This window comes from Phoenix dactylifera, chromosome 4 (assembly GCF_009389715.1).
Source record: "Phoenix dactylifera cultivar Barhee BC4 chromosome 4, palm_55x_up_171113_PBpolish2nd_filt_p, whole genome shotgun sequence".
NCBI classification, from domain to species: domain Eukaryota; kingdom Viridiplantae; phylum Streptophyta; class Magnoliopsida; order Arecales; family Arecaceae; genus Phoenix; species Phoenix dactylifera.
The window spans coordinates 19,583,341-19,608,901 of NC_052395.1; the positions used below are offsets into that span (position 1 = coordinate 19,583,341).

The window sequence follows — 25,561 nt, forward strand, 5'->3', positions numbered from 1 at the left end:
AAAATCAATACTCATTCTCTCTTCATCACCGAATGCACTACCATCAAAATTTACTTCGGCCCAGAGCGGGCCTTTCAAGAGACAAAAACAATCCTAGGCGGTCATCTCAAGAGCGTCCATTCCTGGACTGTCGTTACAGGGCTTACAGCAAGGAGTATCGCATGCTCGTGTTCCGACACGTGATAGGCAGCGTAACAGCCCACAAGGGCGGTGGACGTTGGAAGATCCCATGTCAAAGACGCACAGACGGCCGTGATCGTGCGTTGGGCGGATGCTTAATAAATAAATTCTTTAATAAAAAACCAAAGATGACGTTATTAACTAGTAAAATAAATAAATTGTTTAACCGAGGGTTGCTGCTGAGTTACGCGGAGCCGAGGAAACCGCGTGGAACGCGCGAGAGGCGAGAAAAACAAGAGAGAGAAAGAAAGATCGAAGGATCGAGCAAGCAGAGAGAACCAGACCGGCGTCTCCGCCGCAGTACCACGCACCAACCTATATAGTTTATATCACCGCCAAACAAGAAGAAAGAAATACGGCGACAACGCCGACGGTACGCCAATACCAGCAATACCAGGTTGATTACCAGTAGTAACGGTATAAGAATTAAAGAAGAGTAGAAAGGGTTTATTTGGCGGCAAGGGAAGGCAACAGGGAGGCGTGGGGAGAAAGGGGAAGAAAGACAGAGAGAGAGAGACGTGACGTCCGGGGACGATGACGGCCAAGTGAATTAGATGACGTTGTTTCGATAAATGCGAAAGACTCCTCCTCCTAATCGATTCTTTCTTTCTTCTTGGCCGTGACGGGGACGATGATGACGACGACGATGAAGAAGAGGCTGCCGCCGTCTTCGTCGCCGTCGATCCGGCAGCACTTCTGGCTGGGGCTGCAGCTGGTGCTGTCCCTCTCCGTCCTTGTCTGCGTCCTCGCCCTCTTCCGCCTCAATTCCCAATCCCAATCCTCTGCCGCCGCCTTCTCTTCCCTTCCATGGTCCTCCTCCTTCGCAGGGACTCCCAAGATCGCCTTCCTGTTCCTCGCTCGCTCCAATCTCCCCCTCGATTTCCTCTGGCACGCGTTCTTCCAGGTATCGTTGATCGACTCTCTCTCCCTTTCTCTTTCTCTCTCTTTCAATCCGTTTCCTTTTTTTTCTCCTTCGGTTTCAATGGATGATTGGCTGGTGTTCTGCAGAATGCCGAGGAGGGAAATTACTCCATTTACATCCATTCCGAGCCAGGTTTCGTCTTCGATGAGTCGACCACGAGATCCGCCATTTTCTGCGGCCGTCAGCTCAACGACAGCGTCAAGGTCTCTCTCCTCCTCCTTTCTTGATGAGTCTTTTTTCCTCTTTTTGCTCTTTTAACACGGGGGGCGTGTTTGGTGGTCTGGTGCAGGTGGCGTGGGGAGAGTCGAGTATGATTGAAGCTGAGCGCTTGTTGCTTGCAACCGCCCTCGAGGATCCTGCGAACCAACGCTTTGTTTTAATCTCTGACAGGTACTTTTATGTCCACCATTCCTTGGTGCGCTAGTGCTATAATTATTCATGTTTCTTGCTATATCATGTTAAAATTCGAGTCTTTATTCTTTGTTGCAGACTGAAATAACAGGTTCGTATTCTTCTTTCAGGCTTAATTCTAAAAATTTAAACTTCTGCGTGAACTTTTGCCTTCCTCGAGCAGTTTGCTTGGGGCATGGTATTCCATATGATCATTCTGTTTCTTGTTCATATTTATAGAATCAATATTCGCATGTCAGGATATTGTGTAGCTGAATATTTGTGCAATAAGAAGGTGGGGATTACTTTCTTCTTCGCATGAAACAAGCAGGATGCTGTCTGCTTGTACTAGTAATATCCAGGAGATTGAATTATGGCTGAGCCGGTAACTGATTCATGGGTCAAGAAAGGCAATTGACAAAACATAGCCACCATTATTCTATTTCCAGTATCATCTCTTTAGATATAACTTGCAATTCAACCTCAGCTTTTGATTTAGGGAAACTCCTATTACTACTCTTTCAAGTTTAGTGAATCAGTTTATCACCTAGATTTCCAACCTCTTGTGCATAGCTTTAACGTCAATGCTTTGGTGAGGTAGAGAAGCTTAATTTTATTTTCTTGACATTTTTCTATGCCTATCCCAATGACTTGGTTTTCAATATTTCATTCTATCATTTGATATACCTGGCTAGATGAAAATAACAAATCCTTCCTTTGTAGGTAAGGTAGAACCTGGGCGGGACAAACCACAAGCCTTTTGTCATCTAACTTTACAAGAACATTGCGGTGGATGTGTGTTTGTGTGGTGTTCCAAGTTCTCCCTCAGATTTCGTCAACTTTATGATCAGTGACTGAGGTTGTGAGAGTTGCAAAGTATCACGTAAGCCAAGGAATACCCTGGCATGTATGCTGACTCATACACAGACAAACACCAGTCAAGTGCCAATAAGAGGGATTGGACCAATATTTTTTTGTGTTTTCTTTTAAAAACTTAGATTGTCAAAATCTGCAGGGATGCTACTTAGTTACACCACATATTGCCTTGTTAATTTTCTTTTTCCCATTAAGTATGTTAATTAATGTACAACTTATCCTAGAAACATGCAGTCTGCAATCAAAATGTTGCCCTTTCGTTCAAAGTAAGGTTGTTTTGCAAATGGTTTTATTGGTTTCCAATTGACTCTTTTTAAAAAGATTTGTTTCTCTTTTTCTCTTGATATTTGGTCCAATTGATGTTTGTTTTCTTTTCTTCTTCTTTTTTTAAACTGAAATGGTGCTTCTTTGGTTTCATGACTCAATTCATATTTATGATAGATGAGGCTTAATTTGTTGAAGAACTCCAGTAAAATTATGCTGATACTTTCATATAGCATGGGTAAAGTAGAAGACATCTCTAAGTATCCCCTAAGGGAGCTTAATTAACATTGCTTTGGTGATTCTTTGTGGAATCTCATATCACGAAGCATCAGTTCTTCACTTCTTTTTTTTTTTTGCTTTTCTTTTGAAGTAATATGGTGATCTATTGTTTTTATGGTGTCATTCCTTGTGTGAGATAAGTATTGAAGTTTTGACTAAAACCTATAATTTTTGTAATTTTGGTCTGTTAATTGCCGAAAATAATCTATTTCAGGCTTTCAGTCAGTTTCAACAGTTTTCCTAAGCTGTGTTGTTTCTGCTAAAAGCCTAAAATTGACTTATACAAGGCTAAAAGTCTAAACTGTAGGTTACATCCATCTATTTTTAGGTTCAGTTTGCTCACCAGTGATCAATTGACCTTTCAAGAAAAAATTTGTAAGATAAATAAATCTCAAAGTTTGCTAGTTTTGAGTGAGTGCAAAGTTGTTTGGCCGCAAGAAATATAAAGGAAGCAAACTTTTTTAAACCTTCTTATATTTTAGTGCCTTGATATTCTAGTGGATTGAAAAACAAGATGTTGTCCAGTCCTTTCCTAAGTCCAACTAACAATGTTTGATGGTGTCACCCCTATGATGGATACACTGGTCTATTTGGTTAAAGATTAAAGCCATATAATTGGATTTGAACATTAGCCTTTCACAAAGTATGTAATTATGCCGGCATACTGTGACTTCTTTTTAGAACATTGAAGGTGATGTTAAATTTTAATCATAGATATTATATAATGATTTGTTACGCTCAAGGTTTGCTGTACTAATCGATACCAATGCGTACCGTACCGGTACTAGATCGGTATGCAGTATAGAAGCCGTGCTGACACTCAGTACGCCGAATTAGGTACCATAATGGGCATATTAACACTATAATAGAATGGTACCATATAGGATTCGATACCGAGACGGCGAGCCTTAGTTTCACTACTTTATGTCATAAAAGTTAAAATGAAAGATCTTTGACACTGATAGATCTTGCTATGGTTGAGGTTGTTTCTTTGGAAAATTGACTTGCAAATCAGTTGTGATTACCCCTATCCTCCTTAGGTTCTATCAGTGCCATCAAATAGACATAATAACAAAGGAACTTCTTTCCCAACTTAGGATCAGCTCATCAAGTAGGAAAAGGAGAAACAGAAGTTAAACTATCTAGGTACTGGAGATGTTCTTTTTGCCTCCTTGTTACCCTTGAATTTCTGATGAATCATTCTTGATTGGTTAATGCCATTTTTCTAAACTAATTATCTCAGATTCAGTTAAGTTAAATCATTCCAGAAATGATTCAATTATTATCATTCTTTGCATCATCTTTTCATATTTTTTGCATGTCAACCTTATAACCTTCCTAATAGTATTTCCCCCCCCCCCCCCCCCCCTCTTGCCCAACCTTTTAGCCAACTACTGTGGTTTAATGTTCTTAAAAGTTGGATACCTTGAAGCTTTGTAGTTAATACTTGTGGATTCAGTTGTTTGATTATGATATTATTTATTGCAGCTGTGTTCCTCTTTACAACTTCAGCTATATATATAGCTACTTGATGTCTTCTTCCAAAAGTTTCGTGGACAGGTAGTCAATGACAAAGGCTGAGCATAGTTTTATTATATTGAATTTTGTTTCTTATGATTCGGCAAGCTTTTAACATATGAAAAAATAGATGGTACCAAGCTTTATAAAATCTCTTAAGCTGTATTGCTTCCCTCCAGCTTTCTTGACAAAAAGGAAGGACGCTACAATCCCAAGATGTCTCCTGTGATTCCAAAAGACAAATGGAGAAAAGGATCCCAGGTTTTTCCTTTTTTTTCATTTTTCTTATAATATATGCAGTCAAATATTATTTAGGTTTTTTCTTTCAACTATTAAATTGTGCTTCTAACTGCATTAGCTGTTGTATTTCAGTGGATAACCTTGGTTAGAAAACATGCCGAGGTTGTCATTGCTGACAATGTTATCTTTCCAGCATTCAAGAGATATTGCAAGGTAAGGCAGTGTTTAATAAACAAAGATAGTTCTTCTATGTGTGATACTGATTTTTTTGGATTTAATCGGATGTATTTTAGAAATTTGACCATAAATTAAATATCCACTATTCTTCTTCATTTGTTATGCATGCGATTATCATGGTATGATGCAACTAAGAATGACAACAAGATATTTATGCACGTCCATGGCCTCATCTCATTACTCCTTTTCGTTTCCACATGCATATAATGTACCTAATTACCAGACGTGTCAGATGTAAACAACCTTAAATTTGTCTTTTTGGAATAGAATCTTAAATGTGATTCAGATGACATGGAGGCAATCAAAGTTCAGGTTGCTTGTATTTTCCCTCTGAAACAGGTAGTCCAGCCAACATATATATAACCAAGCAATTAAATTCAACTAAGTATGTCAGTCAACCCCGAACTGAAAATAGCAATAAAATTGCCTCCCAAAATTGCAAGATAGAACTTATATATCTGCTGCTAGACAGTAATATGATGGATTAGAAAAAGCATTCTGCTACCTAGATATTGGCATTGATTGCCCTGGGGACTCAACCTCTCACTGATTTATAGAGGTTGTCTATGACGGGTTTGCTCACAAGACAAGAATGCCCTTCTATAGCCTAAACTCTATTCTACTCCTTTGCTCAGTCTTGTTGCAAATATGACACTATGGCACTTTCCGAACTTTTTGAATGAAAAGGTTTTGGTATGTACCATGTAATGCTTTGATATGATTATGAACCTCATTAGGATTATCTAAATCTTTCCTGCTTGTCCTTTTGCAGCGACAAACAGCACTAGACCCCGGGAGAAAACAAAATATTGTGAGTCACCTCTTTTTCTTGATTGTTGTAGTTGCCCCAAAAGGGCCTTTTGAGATACAAATATGGTTCTTGGTTGTTTTTAGCTGTAGATATATGGTATTCCATTCATATAATTATGTTTTGGAAAAACTTTTTTGGTTTTCATTGAATATGATAATACTATGAAATTCCTTCTAGCTTTAATATATTGACATCTTTCTTAATTTTATTATGAGAAACGACTAGGATTTTTGGAGTGCATAATGAATTCATCTGTTGCATGCTGTAAAATCATAAGAATCAAAAGTACAAGATGTACTTTCTTAATGATGCGGCATCTGTGCTGATGAGACTTATAGGGTCAGGTTTATATGAAATATTCCTGATCAAGATGATGATAAAAGTATGATTTTGTTGTGTCCAAGTAAAATGATTAATTTGCATGGATTTGAATGCTAGTTTGGTAAGCTTATCTGACAATTTAGATCCTAAAATGCCATATGGCTTAAGCTGCATATGGAGTTTTTTTTTTCCTGTTTCAAGATCATGCTTTTAACTTTTTTTCTTAATTCAAAATATCAAGTTTTGATATTTGAGTTTTTTCAGCAGATGTTTGGCTTGTAACAGAATGAATTTTAAATAAATTATTAAGGTGATAGGGAGGGAATGATATGAAACTGGACAATTCTACTCAGATTATAACTTTCCAAGCTCATGGTTCAGACATTTTGTGATTCACAATTACACAATGAACACCTGGTTGTATAAATCCAGAATTTGGAATTTAAGAAACCATGTAGAATGACGAAATTCCTAGTACATCGGTCCACACCCTCTTGAACTTATTCCAGCAGGAAAATCATTCTATTTGCATGTGGATTTACTTGTTGAATTTTACATAATTGTTGAATTTACACATGATATTTTCCTCGAATTACTAGAAATAAGAATACTTGCTTCGACCTCTCTGATTCGAAAATTTTGTCTTGCTTGGTATCATGGTAAAAGCCAGGATGGGTTAAGAAAACTTTTATAAGAATAAACTGATCAGGAAGAGGGGAGGGGTGTCGAAGAGGTACGTAAGTAACAAAGGTATGATGATGACTGGAAAAGAAGTGGTAAGCATTCTAGGTGAGCCAAGATGATGCCTAGGATGACATAGGTATCATAAGAAGCCACAACCTGGCATTCTGGTGATGCACTTGTGCTTGATGGTGTCAGATATCACACTTGCTGATAAAGTTTGTATTGATTGGAATTATGTCTTGCCCAGCTTATAATTTTCTTTCTTAAATTTTAGTATGCCTTTGGAAGAAATTCATGCTAGCGCGAACTGGCAAGCCTAAAAGCATTCTCCAAGAAGTTTCTGAAGTTCTTTGTGTCATAATGAGGCTTTCTAGTTGTGAACATCTGCTCTATGGTATCACAGATCATATTTTCTGATAAAACTTAATATTGGTTGGAAAATTTTATCTTGCCTAGTTTATAATTTTCTTTTTGGATTTTAGTATGTCCACTCTGAGAAATGGCTTAAATCCTTTTCCTTGATTATTTTATATATTGAACTCTATTTTTCTGTACTAAACTTCTAGTGTCTTGAGGGGCTGATTGTCTTGTTCTTTTTGATTCATCTTTGACAAGCTTGTTTATTTGTGTGCAGAAAGCAGCTGCCCAGAAGCAACATGATTGTATTCCAGATGAACACTATGTGCAGACATTACTATCTGTAAGCTTTTATATTTCATTTTTTATTTATTTAGTAAGAAACTCCTTGTTTTTTATTAATTACATTTGCATTTTGTTGTTACATCTCATGATTATAATTTGTAATCACTGATACTGGATATTAGATGGTGTATGGTACATAAATAGCACAAATATTTATATTAACAGAAAAAGGTTCTTTCTTTTATTTCTTTACTAAAGATCCTTCTTTTGTTTTTTCCTAGATGAGTGGGCTTGAAGATGAACTAGAGCGAAGAACCTTGACTTATACTTCATGGAATCAATCTTCAAACGATAAGGAAAAACAAAATTGGCATCCTATGACGTTTGAATATGCTGATGCGAGCCCTCAGCACATAAAGAAGATAAGGGTAAATACCATTTTCGATGGCTGTTGAATTGCTTGTGACATAATTCATCTTTGTCGTTTGTGTATATATGTTTTACCATAACTGTATCAATGTCTTTTTTCATTAGTTGGTGCATATTTTAGTCTAAAATGTGTATCTTTATGCTTTGTAAGCTACAACGTTCGTTGAACCGATACTGGGATCCATACCAGTTCGGCACCGAACCGGCACCGGTTCGGTGCGGAACCGAACCGGCACCGGTTCGGTGCGGAACCGAACCGGTAGGGCATGCTGGTTCACGGACCGGCATACCCTAATTTTTATTTTTTTGCAGTTTTCAAAAAATTTAATTGGTAATCACTCTTTTTGAACTTTTTCTATAAATTTAAGTCTATTATGATGTTGTCTTGATGTTTCTATGATCCCGGTTTAATCTAGATGATGCATCTTATTGCTTTAAAATGATACAAATCATAAAATAAACAACATAAAATATCCTCAATTCAAGTAGTGACATGAAAAATATAAAATAATACAATCAATTATATATATTTAAAGTACAACATATATGTCGATATCTAAAATCGGGTCGAGTGGCAATAACTCTCGTAGATATCCAGATCATAAGCATAGTCAGAAGGCACATCAACCCACCCCTTTAACCAAGCGGCATTATAGTCTTGTACATTCATCCCATAAGGAACGTGCGCTGGGTTATAAGCACTCTCGGATCTCTTGCTGAAGCTCTAGCTCCGAAATGTGCCCTTTGGCTGATTATACGGCTATGAAGGGGCCCATTCGAATAATGCCCCAACACCGCACCGATTGCGGCCAGTTCTGGCCGGTTCCGATAGGTTCAGGCCGGTTTCAGTCCAAAAAGGATCGGTTTCAACCGGTCCCATTGCGGTTCCGGCCCATATGGGCGGGGACCGTTTTTTATTAGCGAACCGACCTGGTTTCGGTACTGCATAAACAGGCTGGAACCGTTTTCTATTAGCGAGCCGACCTAGTTTCGGTACTGCCTGAACCGGGTGGTTCGGCCCGGTTCGGCTGACCTTGGTAAGCTATGGTGATGCCTTCTTATGGCATATTTCTGCATAATTTGCAATATATGTTCTAACATGTTTACATCAATGTCTTATATAGTAAAATTTATGAATATCTTAGAAAAATTCATGCAATTGTAAATTTGTAAATAGTGTTTTATATTTATAGTTTTGTTTTGATGATGGATTTACTGGAGCATGAACGACTATGGAAAAATCACATGTACAAAATATTGGTATCAAAACTTAAATCTAATAGATGGTTGTATAAGATGAAAGCGGATAGAAGATGGTTGCTGGTTTGCTCGTATTTTTATACTTTATGAATGTTAATGATCAGCTAAATTTTAGCCATGATCATCATAGTGCAATAAGACTTTCAATGACCATGATATTTCTCTCCATTTGAGACAGTCATAGCTGGCATCACATATAAGATATTGTTACCATGCTGCATGCTGATTTAATTGTTTCATTCTTTGGACTCATACTTTTTAATTGCTCGTGGGAACTAACCAAATATGGCTTTTTGTGTAAAACTGCAGATACCAATTTCATTCATATTAATATAGGCCCTAAGAATGTATTTGTTACATATCATATGTGATGACAGGCAGAATCTTTGTCTTTCTGTTGTTTGTACCAAACATCATGCCTTAGATTGCCAGCCTAACCTTGTTTATAACTTTATATGGTGTTGGCTTAATGAATCCAAGGATGATTCAATAAAGCTTGAAAATTGATAACCTCTACTTTTTTGACTTTAGTGCCGGAGTTTTGACTAATCATACTTTGGCATGTGGCCTTTGCATTAATCTTCATCGACTGGTTCGCAAGAAGGGAAATCTTTCCTTTCACTTAAGCAATTTAAGCTAATGCTATGTGGGAGTGACCCTCCATAACTTCCCTTGACGGGTAAGAGAGTAGTAAGAGGGAAAATGCAAGGAGTAGGAAACTGCATTTATCTTTTGAGACATCAATGATTAGTCCAGAGGCCACATTCCAACAGGATCGCAAACTTCACCGGTAAGTTAGAAAAACCCTGAAATCTCTATTTTTTCCATTTTAAAGTTTAAAAAGATATTAAATTAGAGAGAAAATAGACTTATAGTCCTCAAGAAGACAATGAGCTAAAGTAGATCAAATGAAAGAAAATAAAGGGGGAAAAACCTTCCTTAGCAAAAAGATACTAAAAACGAGGTTCAATTCTGCATGCAGAAAACTTTCGACTGAGAATAGAAACATATGCAGAAAACAGTGTATACAGTGTGCATTGCCCCTCTCCACATCAAGACTTTGCTTGAAAATACCATGGTTTCTTCTTCTGACATCTTCCCCATCCCCAAAACATTGTTAGATATGATCTTATAAATCCTCATAATCTTCTTTGTTGTGACAGCTTCCTTGAAACATATTAAATATGATCTTGTAGATGGTCATAATTTTAGATTCAAAAGACTCAAAACTATGTGGGTTTTTTGGAAAAGTTGAGAGGCATCGTCCTAAATTGGTTTCCTCAAAACATGCTAACTCCAGCATGCTCTCCCATACTTCTTGTTCAAAGTAGTGAAGAGGTTGGTGATGAAGCTCCTTGTTCTTGACTGAGCTTATTTTTTCCACCTTTATGTCTCACACAGCAAGGATTTTTGGTTTTAAACTTTCCATGCAACGGTAATTCAAACAAGGATTTTGACATTACTAGGAATCAGTGAAGTTGGTTCCTTTCATCGAAGTACCTTAAAGGAGTGGTGCAAATATTTCAATGATCAATATGGCCATATCTGAGGGTGTTTTTAGCTCTCTGTTATGACCATGGATGAGCTTGATTGGGAGGCTAATCGATGAAATATTTGTGTTCAGTATGTATCAAGTATGTACATGAAGTGAACATGCTTCTTATTCTTGATTTTTTTTTTGTTTTTTTTGTTGACTTCATCTCTGTCGCAATTGTTCAGCTATTATCCATGTACTTTTTTATTATTTTCACCGCAATTGTTCAGACTGTATCTTTATACTCATACAAATCTATGGTTACTCCGATTAAGTTTTGGAGGATCACTCTTCACTGATTCTTTGCTTCACAATTTTGCAGGATATCAACCATGTATACTACGAGACAGAATACCGAATAGAATGGTGCGAGTGCAATGCTACATTTGTTCCATGTTTCTTGTTTGCAAGGAAATTCTCGCGGGGTGCTGCCGTGCGCCTTCTGAATGACGGATTAGTTGGGCCTTTTGATGCTTCTACTTTGTTATTTAATTCATCATGACCATAATCTCTCTCTTCCATATATCTAATTCTATACAGCAAGTAGCATGGCACTCACCCAGCTGGGCCATCTCAACCGTTGCAACTTAAACTTACATGACACTAACATCGCAGCAGCAAAAGTAGGGATGACCTACAATTGCCAAATAATCTACATCCATCAAAGTGGCAACACATTCCGCTATACAGGCAGGGGATAGCAAGAAACGTGCAGTCTGAAGAGTTGGGTGCAAAATCTAAAACAGTTATTTATCAATCAGAGCTGTTCTTGGACAAGATGATGCGGGACAACACGGTATACAACATTTATAGTGTAACATGGCAGAAGTAAAACCACCACTCGGATTTATTGTATTACTAGATTATGAAGAGAGGATTTGTGGCTACCTACCTACCAAGCTGTTAGGACAAGGACTGCTGTATGAGTTCAATCATTGCTGCCGCTAGTCATTTTTTTTTTCTTCTTCAGCTAGTTGATCATGCTTCAAGGCAAACAGCTTGATGTTTAACATTGCATTTGCTGTTACTTATTTTCCTAATATCTTGGTTTTGAGACTATACCTCTGGTGGTAAATGGGCACAAACTGATTGATCGGCTTTAAATTCTTGACTTTAGTTTCCTAACTATGCTGCGTCTCTTAGTATATGAAATGGGGCTGACCTAATGAGGCAGCTCTGCCACTTCCCAAGTTTGAAGGATATTAAAAATTTCTATGAGCAGAACGTGGTTGTTGGTCTCGGTGGACCTTGAGCCTGTATACTTAAATTCTATTTGTTAACGAGTATAGGATAGTTATTTGGACTGCACATCTATTGGTAAATTATCATTGTTGGCAATTTTCCACTTCTATTGGTAACGAGTATAGGCGGCTCTGTTTTCTGTTTGAATGACCAGGTCAGGACTAAAATCTTTCACTAATGCAAATGTTTTGAGTTATGAAGTTCGGAAAGGTCCAATCAGAAGAAGGCATCTTTTTTTTTTTTTTGAGAAAACCTGAAAGGCCAAAAATGATTAAAACGGCATTTTTATCATACCTGTTTTAATTTTATTTAGGTTTATTTAAGTTGTATTGATTTTATTTTTTGCTGGGTCCAACAAGCTTTTCCTTGTAATGGAAGTTGGATTCCTTTTCAGGTTTATTTGGTTACTTGTGACTTCATTTATCTACAGTGACACTTGCAGTTTCAAGTGAAATGCTGCAATTCTATATTATTGTTATTATTTTGTCGATTTGATAATTGACAGACTAGGCCACCTGGCCAATTCTATTATCTATTTGATTTGTCTATTATATGAATTGTTATTTTTTAATAATGATGCCTGCATCTGACAACTGCAAAAATGATTGTTTAATGCTAAAATAGATCCTGCAACATGTTAAAGTTGACACAACTAAGCTGAGCCTGAGGCGCTTATAATGTAAAAAGGGGCTATCTAGTCCTCTCATCTCCCAGATCAATAATGAAAAATCTAAATCAAAATTCATATTGTTAATCATGATCATATTATTATGATTATTTAGAATAAAAAATTATATATTTTGATGGTCTTTAGCCCTTTATCATATGAATGTAAAAGTTAATAATATTTATTATGCTAGTATGCTAAAATTTATGATAGAGCCTTTAAATTTAGAACCTATCTAATTAATCATAATCTATATATGTAAAAATATATATAGATTGACAATCATTATTTAATGCTTAAAATTATTTTATATTATTTTAATCATTCATTGTTATATTTACGTGATGTATAACCTAGAAACCATCGAAATATGTGATTTTTAATTTATATTATTTTAAGCAATAATTAAATTGTAAAAAAGAATTATACCTTATAGAGTCCAAAATATATAATATATATTTTTGGTATGAATACAAATTAAGTTTGATTGGTAAGTTTTGAAGCTTCCGGAATAATAAGCTAATTTGAAACTATTGAAAATGAACTAACTATAGATCAAATTGATTGGGAATGCTTCGATGGAGAGCTAAATTTGATTCAAAATGGGTTGACTAATTCACGTTTGATGTGTTGAGTGCATACTTGGATACAATTTAGGTTAGTTCAAGTAAGGATATCAACTAAAGCTAGCCAATTAACAAAATATTCTCTCATAACTTAATTCACCTGATTAAATAATTTAACTAATTAAATTGAAAGATTTCTAATTCAAAACTTTAGCTATATCTTATCATAACTTAAATTACATGATTGAATAATTTAACTAATTAAACTCGAACCATTCCTAATTAAAACTTTAAACTAAACATAGATTTTGTCGGATTGATTAGATTATAATCATTTGTTCCTTTATTTTTGATTTTTTATATTTTTATTTAATTTTCTTAAACACATCATATTTGTTGATTTCATTGTTCTTTTAGTTAGTCTAGAATTTTTATAACTATAATATTGCGCTTTACCACATCTCAAATGATAGTATAAAATTAATTTTTTTATTTTAAAAATGTTTTTTAATTTTTAAATAAAATTAATTTTTAACAACCAGTAAAGTTAGTATTATTGTAGTTCTTATATATCAATTATTCAATCTTTTATTTCTAAATTTTCTCTCACATCACAGGAACATTTTACTAGTATACAATAAAGGGCTAGATGTCAATAGTAAGTTAATTTCTAACTCAAGTATTCTTAAGATAAGAATGCCCAAGTGAATATAACATGACAGGAAGGGTATAGTGTGTGAACATTATGCTTGCTCTCTAGCAACATGTTTTTTATAAATTTTGGAGATTTTCACTTTTGTCATTTTTCAGACAAAAATTATTTCAGCGAGAGGATTTTTAAGAGCAGTAAAAGAATTATATATAAGAAAACTTGACAGCTTCAGTGATGCGATGTTCCTTCCCAACAGAAGAGGCGAGCAGAGAAGCCAATACGAGCCGGGGCGAGGTTTCGGTGGGCAGCGGTAGGTACGCGCGGTGAAGCCAAGAAGGGGGACCAGAGAGAGAGGGGGAGAGAGAGGGAGCGAGCGAGGGCGAGGTGGCTGTAGGATCTCGAGAAGGGAGAAAAGGGCAGCGCGGAATCGGACGCCGATCGGTCTCCCACCGCCGGCCAGCCTTGCAAAATCGTCATCGTCGTAGTATAAAGAGGAAAAGGAAAGGAAGGGAAAAGATGAACGAGGTGTTGACCGCGGCGGATGTGGCATCGTCGTCGAGGACGTCGATGGCGCCGCCCTCTTCTACCTCGTCCCTGGCCTCCAATCTTCCCCTCGTCTCCGCCTTCTTCGCCTTCTCTCTCGCACAGTTCCTCAAGCTCTTCACCACCTGGTGCGTCGCTCGTCCTCCCGTTCTTTCTTCTCCTTGATCCATCTACTCTGTTGCATTCTCATGCTTCTCCGTCTATGACTGGATAAAATTTCAATTCAATTCCGTCGTCTTGTCCGTATATGTAGATAGTGTACGTTATCTATCGACTATCTGGCGAGACATCCAATTGATTCGAACCTTGCCGATTTCATGTTTCGAACTCACCCATTCTATCTTCTATATTGGGAGATTCATTCAGCTAGATTGGTTGCCAACGAATGTAGCTTAGTCCATGGGCTCTCTCAATGACAGAACTCAATGTTATATATGGGTCGATTTATAGTTTTCTTGGGTGAAGAAACATTTGAGACTCGTTTTCTTGGGCCCTTAGATGTTTATACCAATAAATTATAAAAAAACCTCTAACAAAAATGAGTCTTGGGGCATTTGTTTCCTTTGATTTCATGGATCAGGAAGCCTGAAAGAGTTGTTTTTATTCGTTTCACCGTTCCATCAATTTGTGTCTGTGGTCATTAAACCAATATTAGGTAATTGATGATCTTCCGCCAAGTATCTTTTGACATGCATCTCTCTTTATTCAGTCTCTATAAGGAGTATCCAAGGGGTTGCAAGTTTCACTCCATTAATGTGCTTTTTACAACATGAGTGGGTTTGTTCACTTCAGAGCTTCCCTCCTGGTTGTCTCACATGATATCATAGAACTCTTATCATAGTGGATATTTCTCAAGAGGAATCGTTTAAAAGGTCCTAAAGTTTAGAACTTAATTATCATAGGTGGGTGCTCCCCTTTGTGAATGATTATTCGTAATGAATTACACCACAGGAATGCTTATTGCTTGTCTGGAGGTTCATGTAGAAAAAAAACATTTCCTATTTTTCTATCTAAGCTACATATGTTTCACGCATTTGGACTACCGCTTTGGGTCCTCCATGTGCTGTTCATGTTTTTAATTTTTCTAGATTTTAAATTTGCATTCACCTTTTGAATGCCTTTTAGTGTGATCTAGTTCAATTTAGTAATATTTATTTCAGATTAGTAAGATTTTAAATACAAATTTTCTTTTATGATTTTCATGCAACTGTTCACAAATATGGTTACTAAACTTGATTGCACTAATATCATCCCCCTGTAACCCTTATTCTACCAGACATTAGAGTGGTTTCATGAACTCTTAGCCATTTCAAATGTGTTCTGTCTAGGACGACGGGGCATACAAAGTCCACATTACAGTTTAACATTTTCAATGTATTTTCTTTCATTTCTCTCGGCAATTTCTTTCTGGACATTTAAAGGTCTCCAAGCAAGTTTTGGAGGCCTATCACAGCAGTAACTTGGAAGAATTTAGCTAGTAATGCTTGTACGAGGATGTGATTCTTTGAGGCATTGCTTTGGGAATGTCTAGTTCCTAATATATTTTGATACTCTCCATCTCATATGTGTGACAAGCTTTTCTAGAGCTCCGCATTCCAATATGATGTCTGCAGAAGCAAATGTACATGCATATATGTTGTATGCAAGGACTGAGGTATCATATTCCAGCAGTGTGCTATCACAGTGCAATTTAAGAGCAATCTCAATGATTTCAGGCGATCGTTTTGGGTCTACAATTCCCAAAACATTCTGTTGATCCATATCTTTGTATATATTTTAGGAGAGAGAATGTTCCGAATTGTTTGGTAGCATAGTTTGCTATGTGTCATCTAAGTGTTCATTAGCCGATGCGATAAAAATTCAACTTCTCATGTCTCCATTTTTCACATCGGTTGTTAGCCATCTTTTTATCTATCTTTTTTTAGCAACACTTTTTTTTTAAAAAAAAAGGCATCATTTTACCATAATTTGTCATTTATATTGCTAACATTTAAATTTGGAAAGCCTCTTTTATGATCCTTTTAGATGATTTACCTAGTAATATAAGTTGCTTTGTAGATTTTTTTTTGGTTGCTTGGATTTCTTCAAATTGAAAGTAAATGTTTTATTTATAAGTCTTTGGTATTTTCATCCTAGACATACAGGTTTAAGGAGAAGAGATGGGATTCTAGAAGGTTGCTTGGGTCAGGTGGAATGCCTTCATCACATTCAGCTACTGTTGTAGCTCTTGCTGTGGCTATAGGTCTACAAGAAGGAGCTGGCAGCTCTTCATTTGCTCTTGCTGTGATTTTGGCATCCATTGTATGTACTTTATAACTATGGCCGTTTCTTTTTCTAGTGGGCATGGTTGCTAGTATTTATAAGTTTATAAATACTAATGTACACCAATCATAACATTTATGTGGTCATACTAAACTAGGTTTTGATTAATATTTGAGCTTCGATCAAACATTTACATTCTTTCGTACCATTGCATGTTTAATGAACCTGGAATTATGCAAAATGGACACCTATATAGTAAATGAAATGAATAAGATTGGCAATTAGTTTGTGACTTTGTTCTCATGCTTGTGAATCTCTTGCTGTATTTAGTTTACATAATTAAGGCTTTGCAAATGTGTACTGACACATGTACACTTTGTTGATGGGAATAAATGAGCATGTTTTGTAGCAATCTATTCCCAGTTTAATGCCATATGATTTGCCTCCAAATATTGTCTTGAAAAGGCTTTCTTTTGTTTTTTGTAAGGGGCAGCATGTGAGAAGCCTTCTGGATGAAACAAGTAGAAAAGGTATAGAGAGATATCCATAGGAAACAAGCATATGATGCCATCCATAACAGTGTCACTAGAAATTGCTATATGCTGCATTTTCTATCTTATGCTTTTTGGTGTGTTTTTGCTCACTTTTGGATCCAATGCTTAAATATAGGGTGCTAGATTCTCATATATGTTCAAAATCTTTCAATGAGCCTCTTTTATGCTCTGAAAAGCTCCACCAGATTCTTATATATGTTCAAAGTCTTTCAATGAGCCTCTTTTATGCTCTGAAAAGCTTCAATAGTGTTAAGCTAGTTAGAGTTGCAAAAAGCCAAAAACATGAGAATTATTGATGAAGGGGCTTAATGGCCTCCACTGCATACTTTGTACTCACTATACCTTGGTAACTGTTATTCAATATTCTCTCAGCCACATTTCCTAAAAAGATCATTCCATTTCTAGAGGTGGATCATTTAAATAATGTGATTGTAGCCATAGACCCTATCTTCCTTTTTAGAAAGTTATTGATTCACAGGTGACCATTCCCATTGAGATGGATGTCTGCATGCCCCATTCAACCTGTCATCTCCTATAAACCAGAGAGGGTGGCAACCAATGTAGTTACATTAGGGATATTTTTTTTAGTCATTTCTTAGGGTATGCTTTAAATGGTGTTCAATATTATTATATGAGATTTTGGAGGTTTGGAATAAGAGAATAGCTATATTTTCAAACTTCTACATCCTCTTGTCCTCTTTTCCTTCTAAAAATCTCATCCATCTTCATCTCCTTTTTCCCTTTGTTATTCTCTCTTTTCTCTCTCATGAACACTTATTATTGCATTAGCCCCTAATTGATATCAGATAAATATGAAATCAAATAAGCTCTTTAAAGCTATAATTCAGCCCTCGTTTTTGAGGGGGCATTGTCACCGACAAACTTGTTTTGACTTCTTTTAGTCCGGAGCTTATCCTTGATTTAGGTGTTCTTCTGCCACCAATTGAAACTTCAATTTTATTGCAACAAAGGTTGGAAGAGTTTTCGGGAGAGGGATGTGAACTTGACCTTCTTGAATGAAGTGCATAGCTTGGTAGTTCCAATTGCTGATTTATGTATTTGGCACCTCTGCTTATATGTTTAATCCCATACCTTAGTGTATCACATATATATGCTAAGACGAGAAAAATTTTGTATAATGCTTATAACATATAATTATACACAATGAATCCCCATTCAACTTATTGATCATCATGCAGCATAGTAGCTATATGCATTATGATTTGAAAAAAGTCATTAACTAACCACTTGACTGCAACAGTATAAGACTGTTTAAGTAATATAGGACAACCCCCTCTGCCTCTTTCTTTTTCACATTCAGCCAGCAGCATATATGTGGAAGGGTTAACGAACCAGGATAACTACTAAGTCAAGATGATAACTGGGTTAACTAAATAAATAACCAACTTGGAGGGGATTTGCGCCCGAGATCTCCAGTAACCTTAGGTATGACACTATGCCAAATAACCACTTGATCCCAAATGCTTAAGCTTTCAAGGGATGGGTCAACAATGTATATCGCGCATAAAGCTATCTTAAATTCTTGGCCCTAGCCTAAGTAACCTGAATTTGAACATTACTATGATAGAAACCATGGAATGTCGTACCGGCCCGTACCGGTCCGGTCCTAGACCGGTACCGGAACCACTAAAAAACCTGTATTTTCCGATTTTTTAGCCGAACCGGCCGGTTCGGAGCCCGTACCGGCCGGTTCGGAGCCCGTACCGGCCGGTACCGGCCTCGTACCGGTGCGAACCGGCCGGTTTGCACCGGTACGTTTTTTTTTTTGGAACCCCAGCGCCTCGCGCTGTGGTTTTTGAAACCACCGGTACCGGCCGGTACGTACTGTACCGGACCGGTACCGTACCGGTCCGGCTGGCCACCGGTACGCCGACCGGTACCGGTACGGCGGACCTTGATAGAAACCTTTTAATATTATTTATTTCATAGTCTCAAAGTTCAAGTTTATTAGAGATGATACACATATTAGATAAACCCAGAAATATATTCTTGACAATAATCATTTTGTCTCATCATTCATAAACAAAACTCACTTAGAAGCATCCTCTCAAAGCTAGGGTAAATTCTTGGTGGAGAAGCTTAGGAATTTAATATCAAGCTCCGTAACAGTACAGAGAAGAGAATGAAAATTATAGAGCTCTTGAATGTGGTGACTTCAGCAATTGTTGGGACTATATGCAGCGAAGTGCTTAATGGTAGAAATTTACATATTTTTCTGATAGACAATAATTTTATTTTGATGTAATTTGCAATGCTCTTTCCTCAATTGACCTTGCCATTTCTTGTTCAGTTTGTGACTACAATTCTCCATAAAAACATCCCATTTGTTATATTTAATCATCATAGAATAAAGTTTGAAGATGTCCGTCCTTGTGATTTTGCAATTTCTACTTACAAATGCTTTTTCCCCTGTTGTTTCTGAAATTTCTGCAACAGCAAAAACTACGTAATATCTTCTTTGATTAGCTTTCAATCTCAATCATCTACATTTTCCTGCAGGTAATGTATGATGCATCTGGGATTAGATTGCATGCTGGCCGGCAAGCTGAGGTAAACTCTGCTAAGACAGAAAACTACTCTTAGTAGGAACTAGCTCTAACACATAGTCAACAACTCTCCAGTCGTTATACATAATATATGGAGGGTATTTTGTAGTTTTCTCAGCATGCAGAAATATGCAAGGAATATTACCATCTCCATAGTTCCATCTGATCTTTGCTAGGCCAATCTGAACTCGTATATGCACATCAAATGATGTCATGTGTTTATGTTACTACTGATTCAAAAATTTAATCAGCAATAATTCTTGATGATAAACATTAAACAATATCTGCGCCACTGGTTTTTATGCGTGATTACTGGATTATTCACTACATGGCATATAGGTTCTAAGTAATTGACTTGCATGACTTGACAACTTAACATTAAGTCATTAACCACAACAACTATATGTTATGACTCGACTGACAATCGTCAACAATGTCTCTTTAAAAAGTTTCTGGTTTATTCAGCCAATTAAGGTTCACCAATGTCGCCAAAAGAAGCTGTGCTAGAAATTCCAGTATCAGTTCTAATAGTCTTAATGTTCATACTGAATTTGTTTGTATTTCTTTATAGTAAAAACTTCATGTCTTTACATGAGGTATAATGGAACATCATAGACTGTAAACAATATCTGCAGGATCTTAGTTTGTGAAACCTGTATTGTGAGAAATGTTGGAAAGTAGACTTGAAGCTATCTAGCGTTCTCCAACATTTCTTAGAACCCCCAACCATGATCATACAAAATCGAAGTCTGACTCAGGTAAATGCTCTCTAGAGGCTGGATTATAAAAATCAATTTAAATAAAAAGAAAAATATAACTACTCTCAATGACCTGCTGTGAGTAGTTTTGAGTTGTTTTGGTCACAATTGGTTGAAATAACCAAACATGGAGTCCATCACTCGATATTGGATGAAACTAGATATGAAATACCAGAAACTGCTTAGACTCATGTGGTTTTATATTAAATTTGGCCAAAGCCAAAGTGTTTCAGTTGAAAACTTGTGGTTCAGTGAGGGTGTCTCCAAAGCCTTTAAACATAAGAAGCAGACTGAGATATTTGCAAACTGTAGCCTCTTTGTCCCTTATCTGCTGTCTTATATTAAAAAAATAAAATTTCTACATCTTATAAGGCATATTTTACAGTGTTAAATAGATGTCTCATTCAAAATGAAGCATAAATACGTGAATTTATGATAGTATGCATTTGGGAAGCATATTATAATATTTTTTGTTGGCCAGCTGGAACCAAACTTAACTTTTTTACTCCAAGATTCATACCAGATATAAAGTGAGCTTTTTGATTGCATTTCCAGAAATTTTAAAAGATAACAAATTATAACAGTATAGCCCCATGGTAGTTTTAGGTGGTCTCCTCTTCTTGCCTTATGAAGCATCATTGCTACTAGAAAACTGCTGATAATTACTGAACTGGTGGATGCCCATCGCACTCTAGTCTCACATTCTTGAAAATCCTTTGGTTTGAAACATATGAAAATAAATTTAAATGTCATGTCAAGTAAATTCTCATATATGATTTTTGTTCCAAGTTATAGTATTTCTTGTAATGTGCTTCATGGCACATTGATTTCATAAGATGAACAGAGACTATTAAGATAACATTCAGCATCAGGTTATTCGTGGATTGTCCTAGTGTTATTGATTTATGTTAGTTTAAACTTGTGATTTTGTTTGCTATTAGGTCATCCTTTCTACACAACATTTAATAGATCCATAATCTGATCATGTTCCGAAATAATAGATGACTTGTAAAATAATTTTGTAAGGAAATTTATTCTGTGGTCATTGCTGCAGTTGTTGAATCAAATAGTATGCGAACTGCCACCGGAGCACCCTTTATCTAGTGTTAGGCCTTTACGTGAACCTCTTGGACACACCCCACTTCAGGTACGTGACAGATGCATTCTATTACTGCAGTTTTATTTGATGAACAGTTTCTTTCTACATGCTATTGGTGCTGTTCTGCAATTTTCTCTCAGACTTGCTTTACGCTGGGCTATATTTGTACCCTTGTCAAAGAAATGAGCAATTACAGGCAGTAAACGAGTAATGCTGATGATAGCAATCAAGTTGCAATATACATATATTATGATATATTGAAATTCTGTTTAGTGTTTGCACTTCTTTTGTATGCATTATTCTTGCTGTTGGTACACTGATTTTTGCATAGCTTTGTGTAAACATGCTTGGTTCAAGTTCACTCTGTTGCTCATCTTATACAGGGAGTGCATTGGTAAGATTGAAGGAGTAATTTTTGTAAAAGCTGAAAATTGCTTGAAAAGAAAATACTTAATTTGATCCATAAACTTCTTCTTAGATTTCAGGATTCATTATGAATTTTTGCATTTGCATTTTTCAAATCTCTATATCAAAAATGTTGTTTGTTTTTTAGGGGGTTACACCCAACTACTTTCTTCTCATGGAAGAAGCACTCATACAATCATCATCAATCTTGAAAATGTTGTTTAAAGAAGGAAATATTTAAGCATCTTATTGTGAGAACAATACTATATATTCTATATCATCTCATGCAACTGCTTATTTGCTTATAAGTTTGTCATTATCAAGAATTGCTGCTTCCCATTCCACATTTAAGTCAGCTTTGCTACACACTTTCATTTCAATGAAATTATAGGCCAAGTTACAGTCTCACATGCTTTAGAGCATGTTAAATTCTATTGCATGTAAGATAACTAAGGTAAAATAAAAAGATGATGAAGATGGGAAGGACATAAATTAAAAGATGAAGCCTCACAATGTGTAGCTGAAATCAAACAGATGGCTTCAATGAATGCTGATACCAAAAATCCCTAGTTCATGTTAATCCAAAACTGACGGAAACCAATTAAAACCTACTTTATAAGTAGTCGCTTTGCTTATCTTGGGATTTAGACTTAAGATTTATTAAATTATGACAATTGCAACTCAATATAAGACACCTTCTTAGCGATAATGAACATAGTTTTCATATAAAATATATAATGTAATCTAATTTTCAATTTCCATATTATTTAGTTAAATGGCAATATGACCTTAACATATGAGAAAAAATACCTAACTTTAGATTCTGTATAGGTTGTACTCAAAATGATGATGAGAAAATATATGATGCGTTAGCCACTGAAAACTTATGCACAATAGGATGGGTGACAAGGAGGAGGGATTGGTGGTTGGGGAAGGGCACAAAGAGAGGTCTATCGGTGTGGGAGATGAGGAGGGTAGTTGAAAGAGAGGATACATTGAGATGATATATCTCAATGTTTTGTGGTATGAATTTTGTTCAGATAAGAAAGCAATTTCTAGTTAAAGATAAAATTTAAAACAAACACGTGAGAAATAGAAATTTGAGAGCATGGCAAGTTAGTATAGATGAGATCATAGGTATTATGAGAGAGATAGAGAGAGAGAGAGAGAGAGAGAGAGAGAGAGAGAGAAGGGCAGTGATCTTCAAATACGTAAACATTCCTTTATAATTTAAATTATATATTATTTTTTTTATAAAAAATAAGGGCAATATGGACAATATTTTTGATAGATTGAATTTTTGTGGCATATTTCTCTCATTTAGTAATTTAGTATAGATAACTGTATCTCGAATAATATATATTCTAACGTTAATCGATATTACCCATACCACTATAGGTTTGAAAAGAAAAGAATAGATAGGAGGAAGAGGAGCAATTTGAGGGAGACAAACAGAGGAGAAGATAAGCGAGAAAAGGAGGGACATGAGAGAAGGATATTTAGGAAAAGAATGTTGCAAGGACCGGTCCTCAGTCCATGTGGTAACAAATTTATTGAAGTAAAGAGGCTGGCCACTAACTAGGGAAAAAAGGAACAAAATGTTCTTAGTAACCAGTCGGTTTTGGTTGTTACATGCATGGGCCTATTTAAAGTATATCACTGCAAAGTATGGTTGGTTATATTTACAAGTATTGTCCTCAGTCCCTGCAGCAACAAGTTTATTAAAATAAGGAAGCTGGCTACTAATTAGCGCAAGAAAGGAATTAAATATTCTTGATAAGCTTTGGTTCATTTATCACAATTATGGCTCAATTAAAGGCCCAATAATACATCAAACAAATAAAATATGGCCCATATGCAAGAAATACGGCTGAATATTGGTCTATCTATATTATATTATTAAATGAGGAAAGAATATGCTATTTTAGATTCTGCTGTCAAATTTTTGACCACCATACTCTTAGTTCCTTTTTCATGAATATTTGAACAAAATATGATTGAGAAGTTAGATATGTCTAACATCTTAATCATATTTCTGCACACCAGTGTCTCTGTTTATTTCTGCCCCTCTGTCTCTAATGTAGACGGTTTCTCCTAAACATCTCAAATCAGTTGGACTATATTTTAAAAAAATCTCATATCCATCTCTCAGCCACATCCCCAATCCATTGGACTCTTTAAAATTTGAAAACAAACAAAAACGGCATTACTCTTATCCCCCAATATCCATGTGTTTTTCTCTCTTATCCCCCAATATCCTGAATTTTTTATTAGTTTATTTTTAACTTGCATTTTACATATCCAGCCGCTAGTTACAAAAAAAAAATTAATTAAAAAATAATCATCAACCTCCCCTTAAGTGGTCTCTCTTTGAATTCTTTCATTGGCGTCCTTGAGGAGACAGCTTAAATCAATACAAAGAGGCTTATTTAAATTAAAACCTGTATGCCTTCACAATGCTAACTGAATAGCACAAAAAGCTTCCAGCATGCTTACATGGATTCCTCAGAATTTTCAAACTTACAAATCCTGTACTTCCGTGTTAAATTCAATTTTCGATAGGTGATTGTTCCACAGATCTTAGAAATTTTTAGTTACGAGACCACAGGAATCAATTACTATGAGCAAATTTATCCCTAATAGAAATTCCATTGGTTTCTTGTTTGGAGATGTCCATTACCATGCAAGGCAACAATTATAGACAGCAAGTACTTGCAAGTAATCAATCAAACCTTTTGCTTCTTGCCGAATGAGGAAGCAGGCAAATTCACTGTGAGTAATTTTTCAACATCACAATCCTCCTTTCCACTCTGTGTTTACAGATTGAGATTTATGAATGAAAACACAACAAAGATATTTGTGAATTTAGGGTACATCATGTCCATGACATTGTAGACCTTGTCCAGTTAATTTCTCTATCAGGCAGATTCTTTCAAAACCTAACCTCTTTTTTACACTATTCATTAGAGCCTGAAGAAAATGCATGAATATTATCTTGTTAATAGTGTGAACCATGGATTTGAAACTAGGTGATAACCAACATATTATGTGGTGATTGTAATTGCTCTGCAATTCGTGCTCTTAGCCTACTGCAAGCTTTCTAAGACGTATAAGCGGCATTAAAGTACCTAACCTGTCCAATTTTTTGTGCAGGTTTGTGCAGGTGCTGTCCTGGGCTGCTTTGTATCATACCTGATGAGATATTCAGGATGAGAAGAAATTTGACCTTGTCTGCCATAATTGGTTCTGATGGAAATGGGGGTCAATTACATAACTGAAATCAATCCTAGCTTACCAACAAGTGATACTTCCCTCATTAATATTAGCTTTGTGTGGGCATAGATTCTTGATGAACTCCTGAATCTGTTCAGTAAAATAAGCTTTTGCACTTGTGTTATAGATAGTAAAACTCTTGATTCTCCCTGCAAAAATTTAAGCACAAAGCCACCAAATGATGAAAGATGGTACAATATTTGTGCTTACCCTTTTTTTATAAATATTTGGTTCTAACCCTTGGTTGGTGGTGAGTATTATAGAGTGCAACTTCCGTGGGTTGGATCAGTTCAAATGCCAATTTGCTCCCAGCCACACAAGTTGTTTTGCCTCCTAACTATCCAACCCTAATGAGAAACATTGGACCCAACTACTACCGTGCATTT

General features: G+C 36.1%; 2 protein-coding genes across 2 annotated transcripts; both read left to right on the top strand.

Moving 5' to 3' along the window:
* Positions 1-367: 367 nt before the first annotated feature.
* Positions 368-11,691, top strand: LOC103713945 (glycosyltransferase BC10-like). The gene is made up of 10 exons (XM_008801005.4): positions 368-1,084; positions 1,189-1,305; positions 1,392-1,492; positions 4,400-4,471; positions 4,609-4,690; positions 4,802-4,882; positions 5,679-5,717; positions 7,357-7,422; positions 7,646-7,792; positions 10,910-11,691. Exons 1-10 carry the CDS (start codon positions 812-814, stop codon positions 11,087-11,089), a joined length of 1,158 nt encoding a protein of 385 aa, XP_008799227.1. The 5' UTR covers positions 368-811; the 3' UTR covers positions 11,090-11,691.
* A 2,281-nt stretch (positions 11,692-13,972) lies between these two features.
* Positions 13,973-25,414, top strand: LOC103713947 (uncharacterized membrane protein YuiD). The gene is made up of 5 exons (XM_008801007.3): positions 13,973-14,385; positions 16,402-16,558; positions 19,594-19,644; positions 21,453-21,545; positions 25,056-25,414. The coding sequence occupies exons 1-5, from the start codon at positions 14,231-14,233 to the stop codon at positions 25,113-25,115; spliced, it is 516 nt and encodes a 171-aa protein (XP_008799229.1). The 5' UTR covers positions 13,973-14,230; the 3' UTR covers positions 25,116-25,414.
* The last annotated feature ends 147 nt before the right edge of the window (positions 25,415-25,561 follow it).

Bases quoted from the DNA above. Each gene is read 5' to 3' on its own strand.
- LOC103713945 (XM_008801005.4), top strand. From the start codon at position 812: ATGATGACGACGACGATGAAGAAGAGGCTGCCGCCGTCTTCGTCGCCG. The intron at 4,691-4,801 runs GTTTTTCCTTTT...GTTGTATTTCAG, and splicing joins AATGGAGAAAAGGATCCCAG to TGGATAACCTTGGTTAGAAA. The intron at 7,423-7,645 runs GTAAGCTTTTAT...GTTTTTTCCTAG, and splicing joins ATGTGCAGACATTACTATCT to ATGAGTGGGCTTGAAGATGA.
- LOC103713947 (XM_008801007.3), top strand. From the start codon at position 14,231: ATGAACGAGGTGTTGACCGCGGCGGATGTGGCATCGTCGTCGAGGACG. The intron at 14,386-16,401 runs GTGCGTCGCTCG...CTAGACATACAG, and splicing joins CTCAAGCTCTTCACCACCTG to GTTTAAGGAGAAGAGATGGG. The intron at 16,559-19,593 runs GTATGTACTTTA...ATTTTCCTGCAG, and splicing joins CTGTGATTTTGGCATCCATT to GTAATGTATGATGCATCTGG.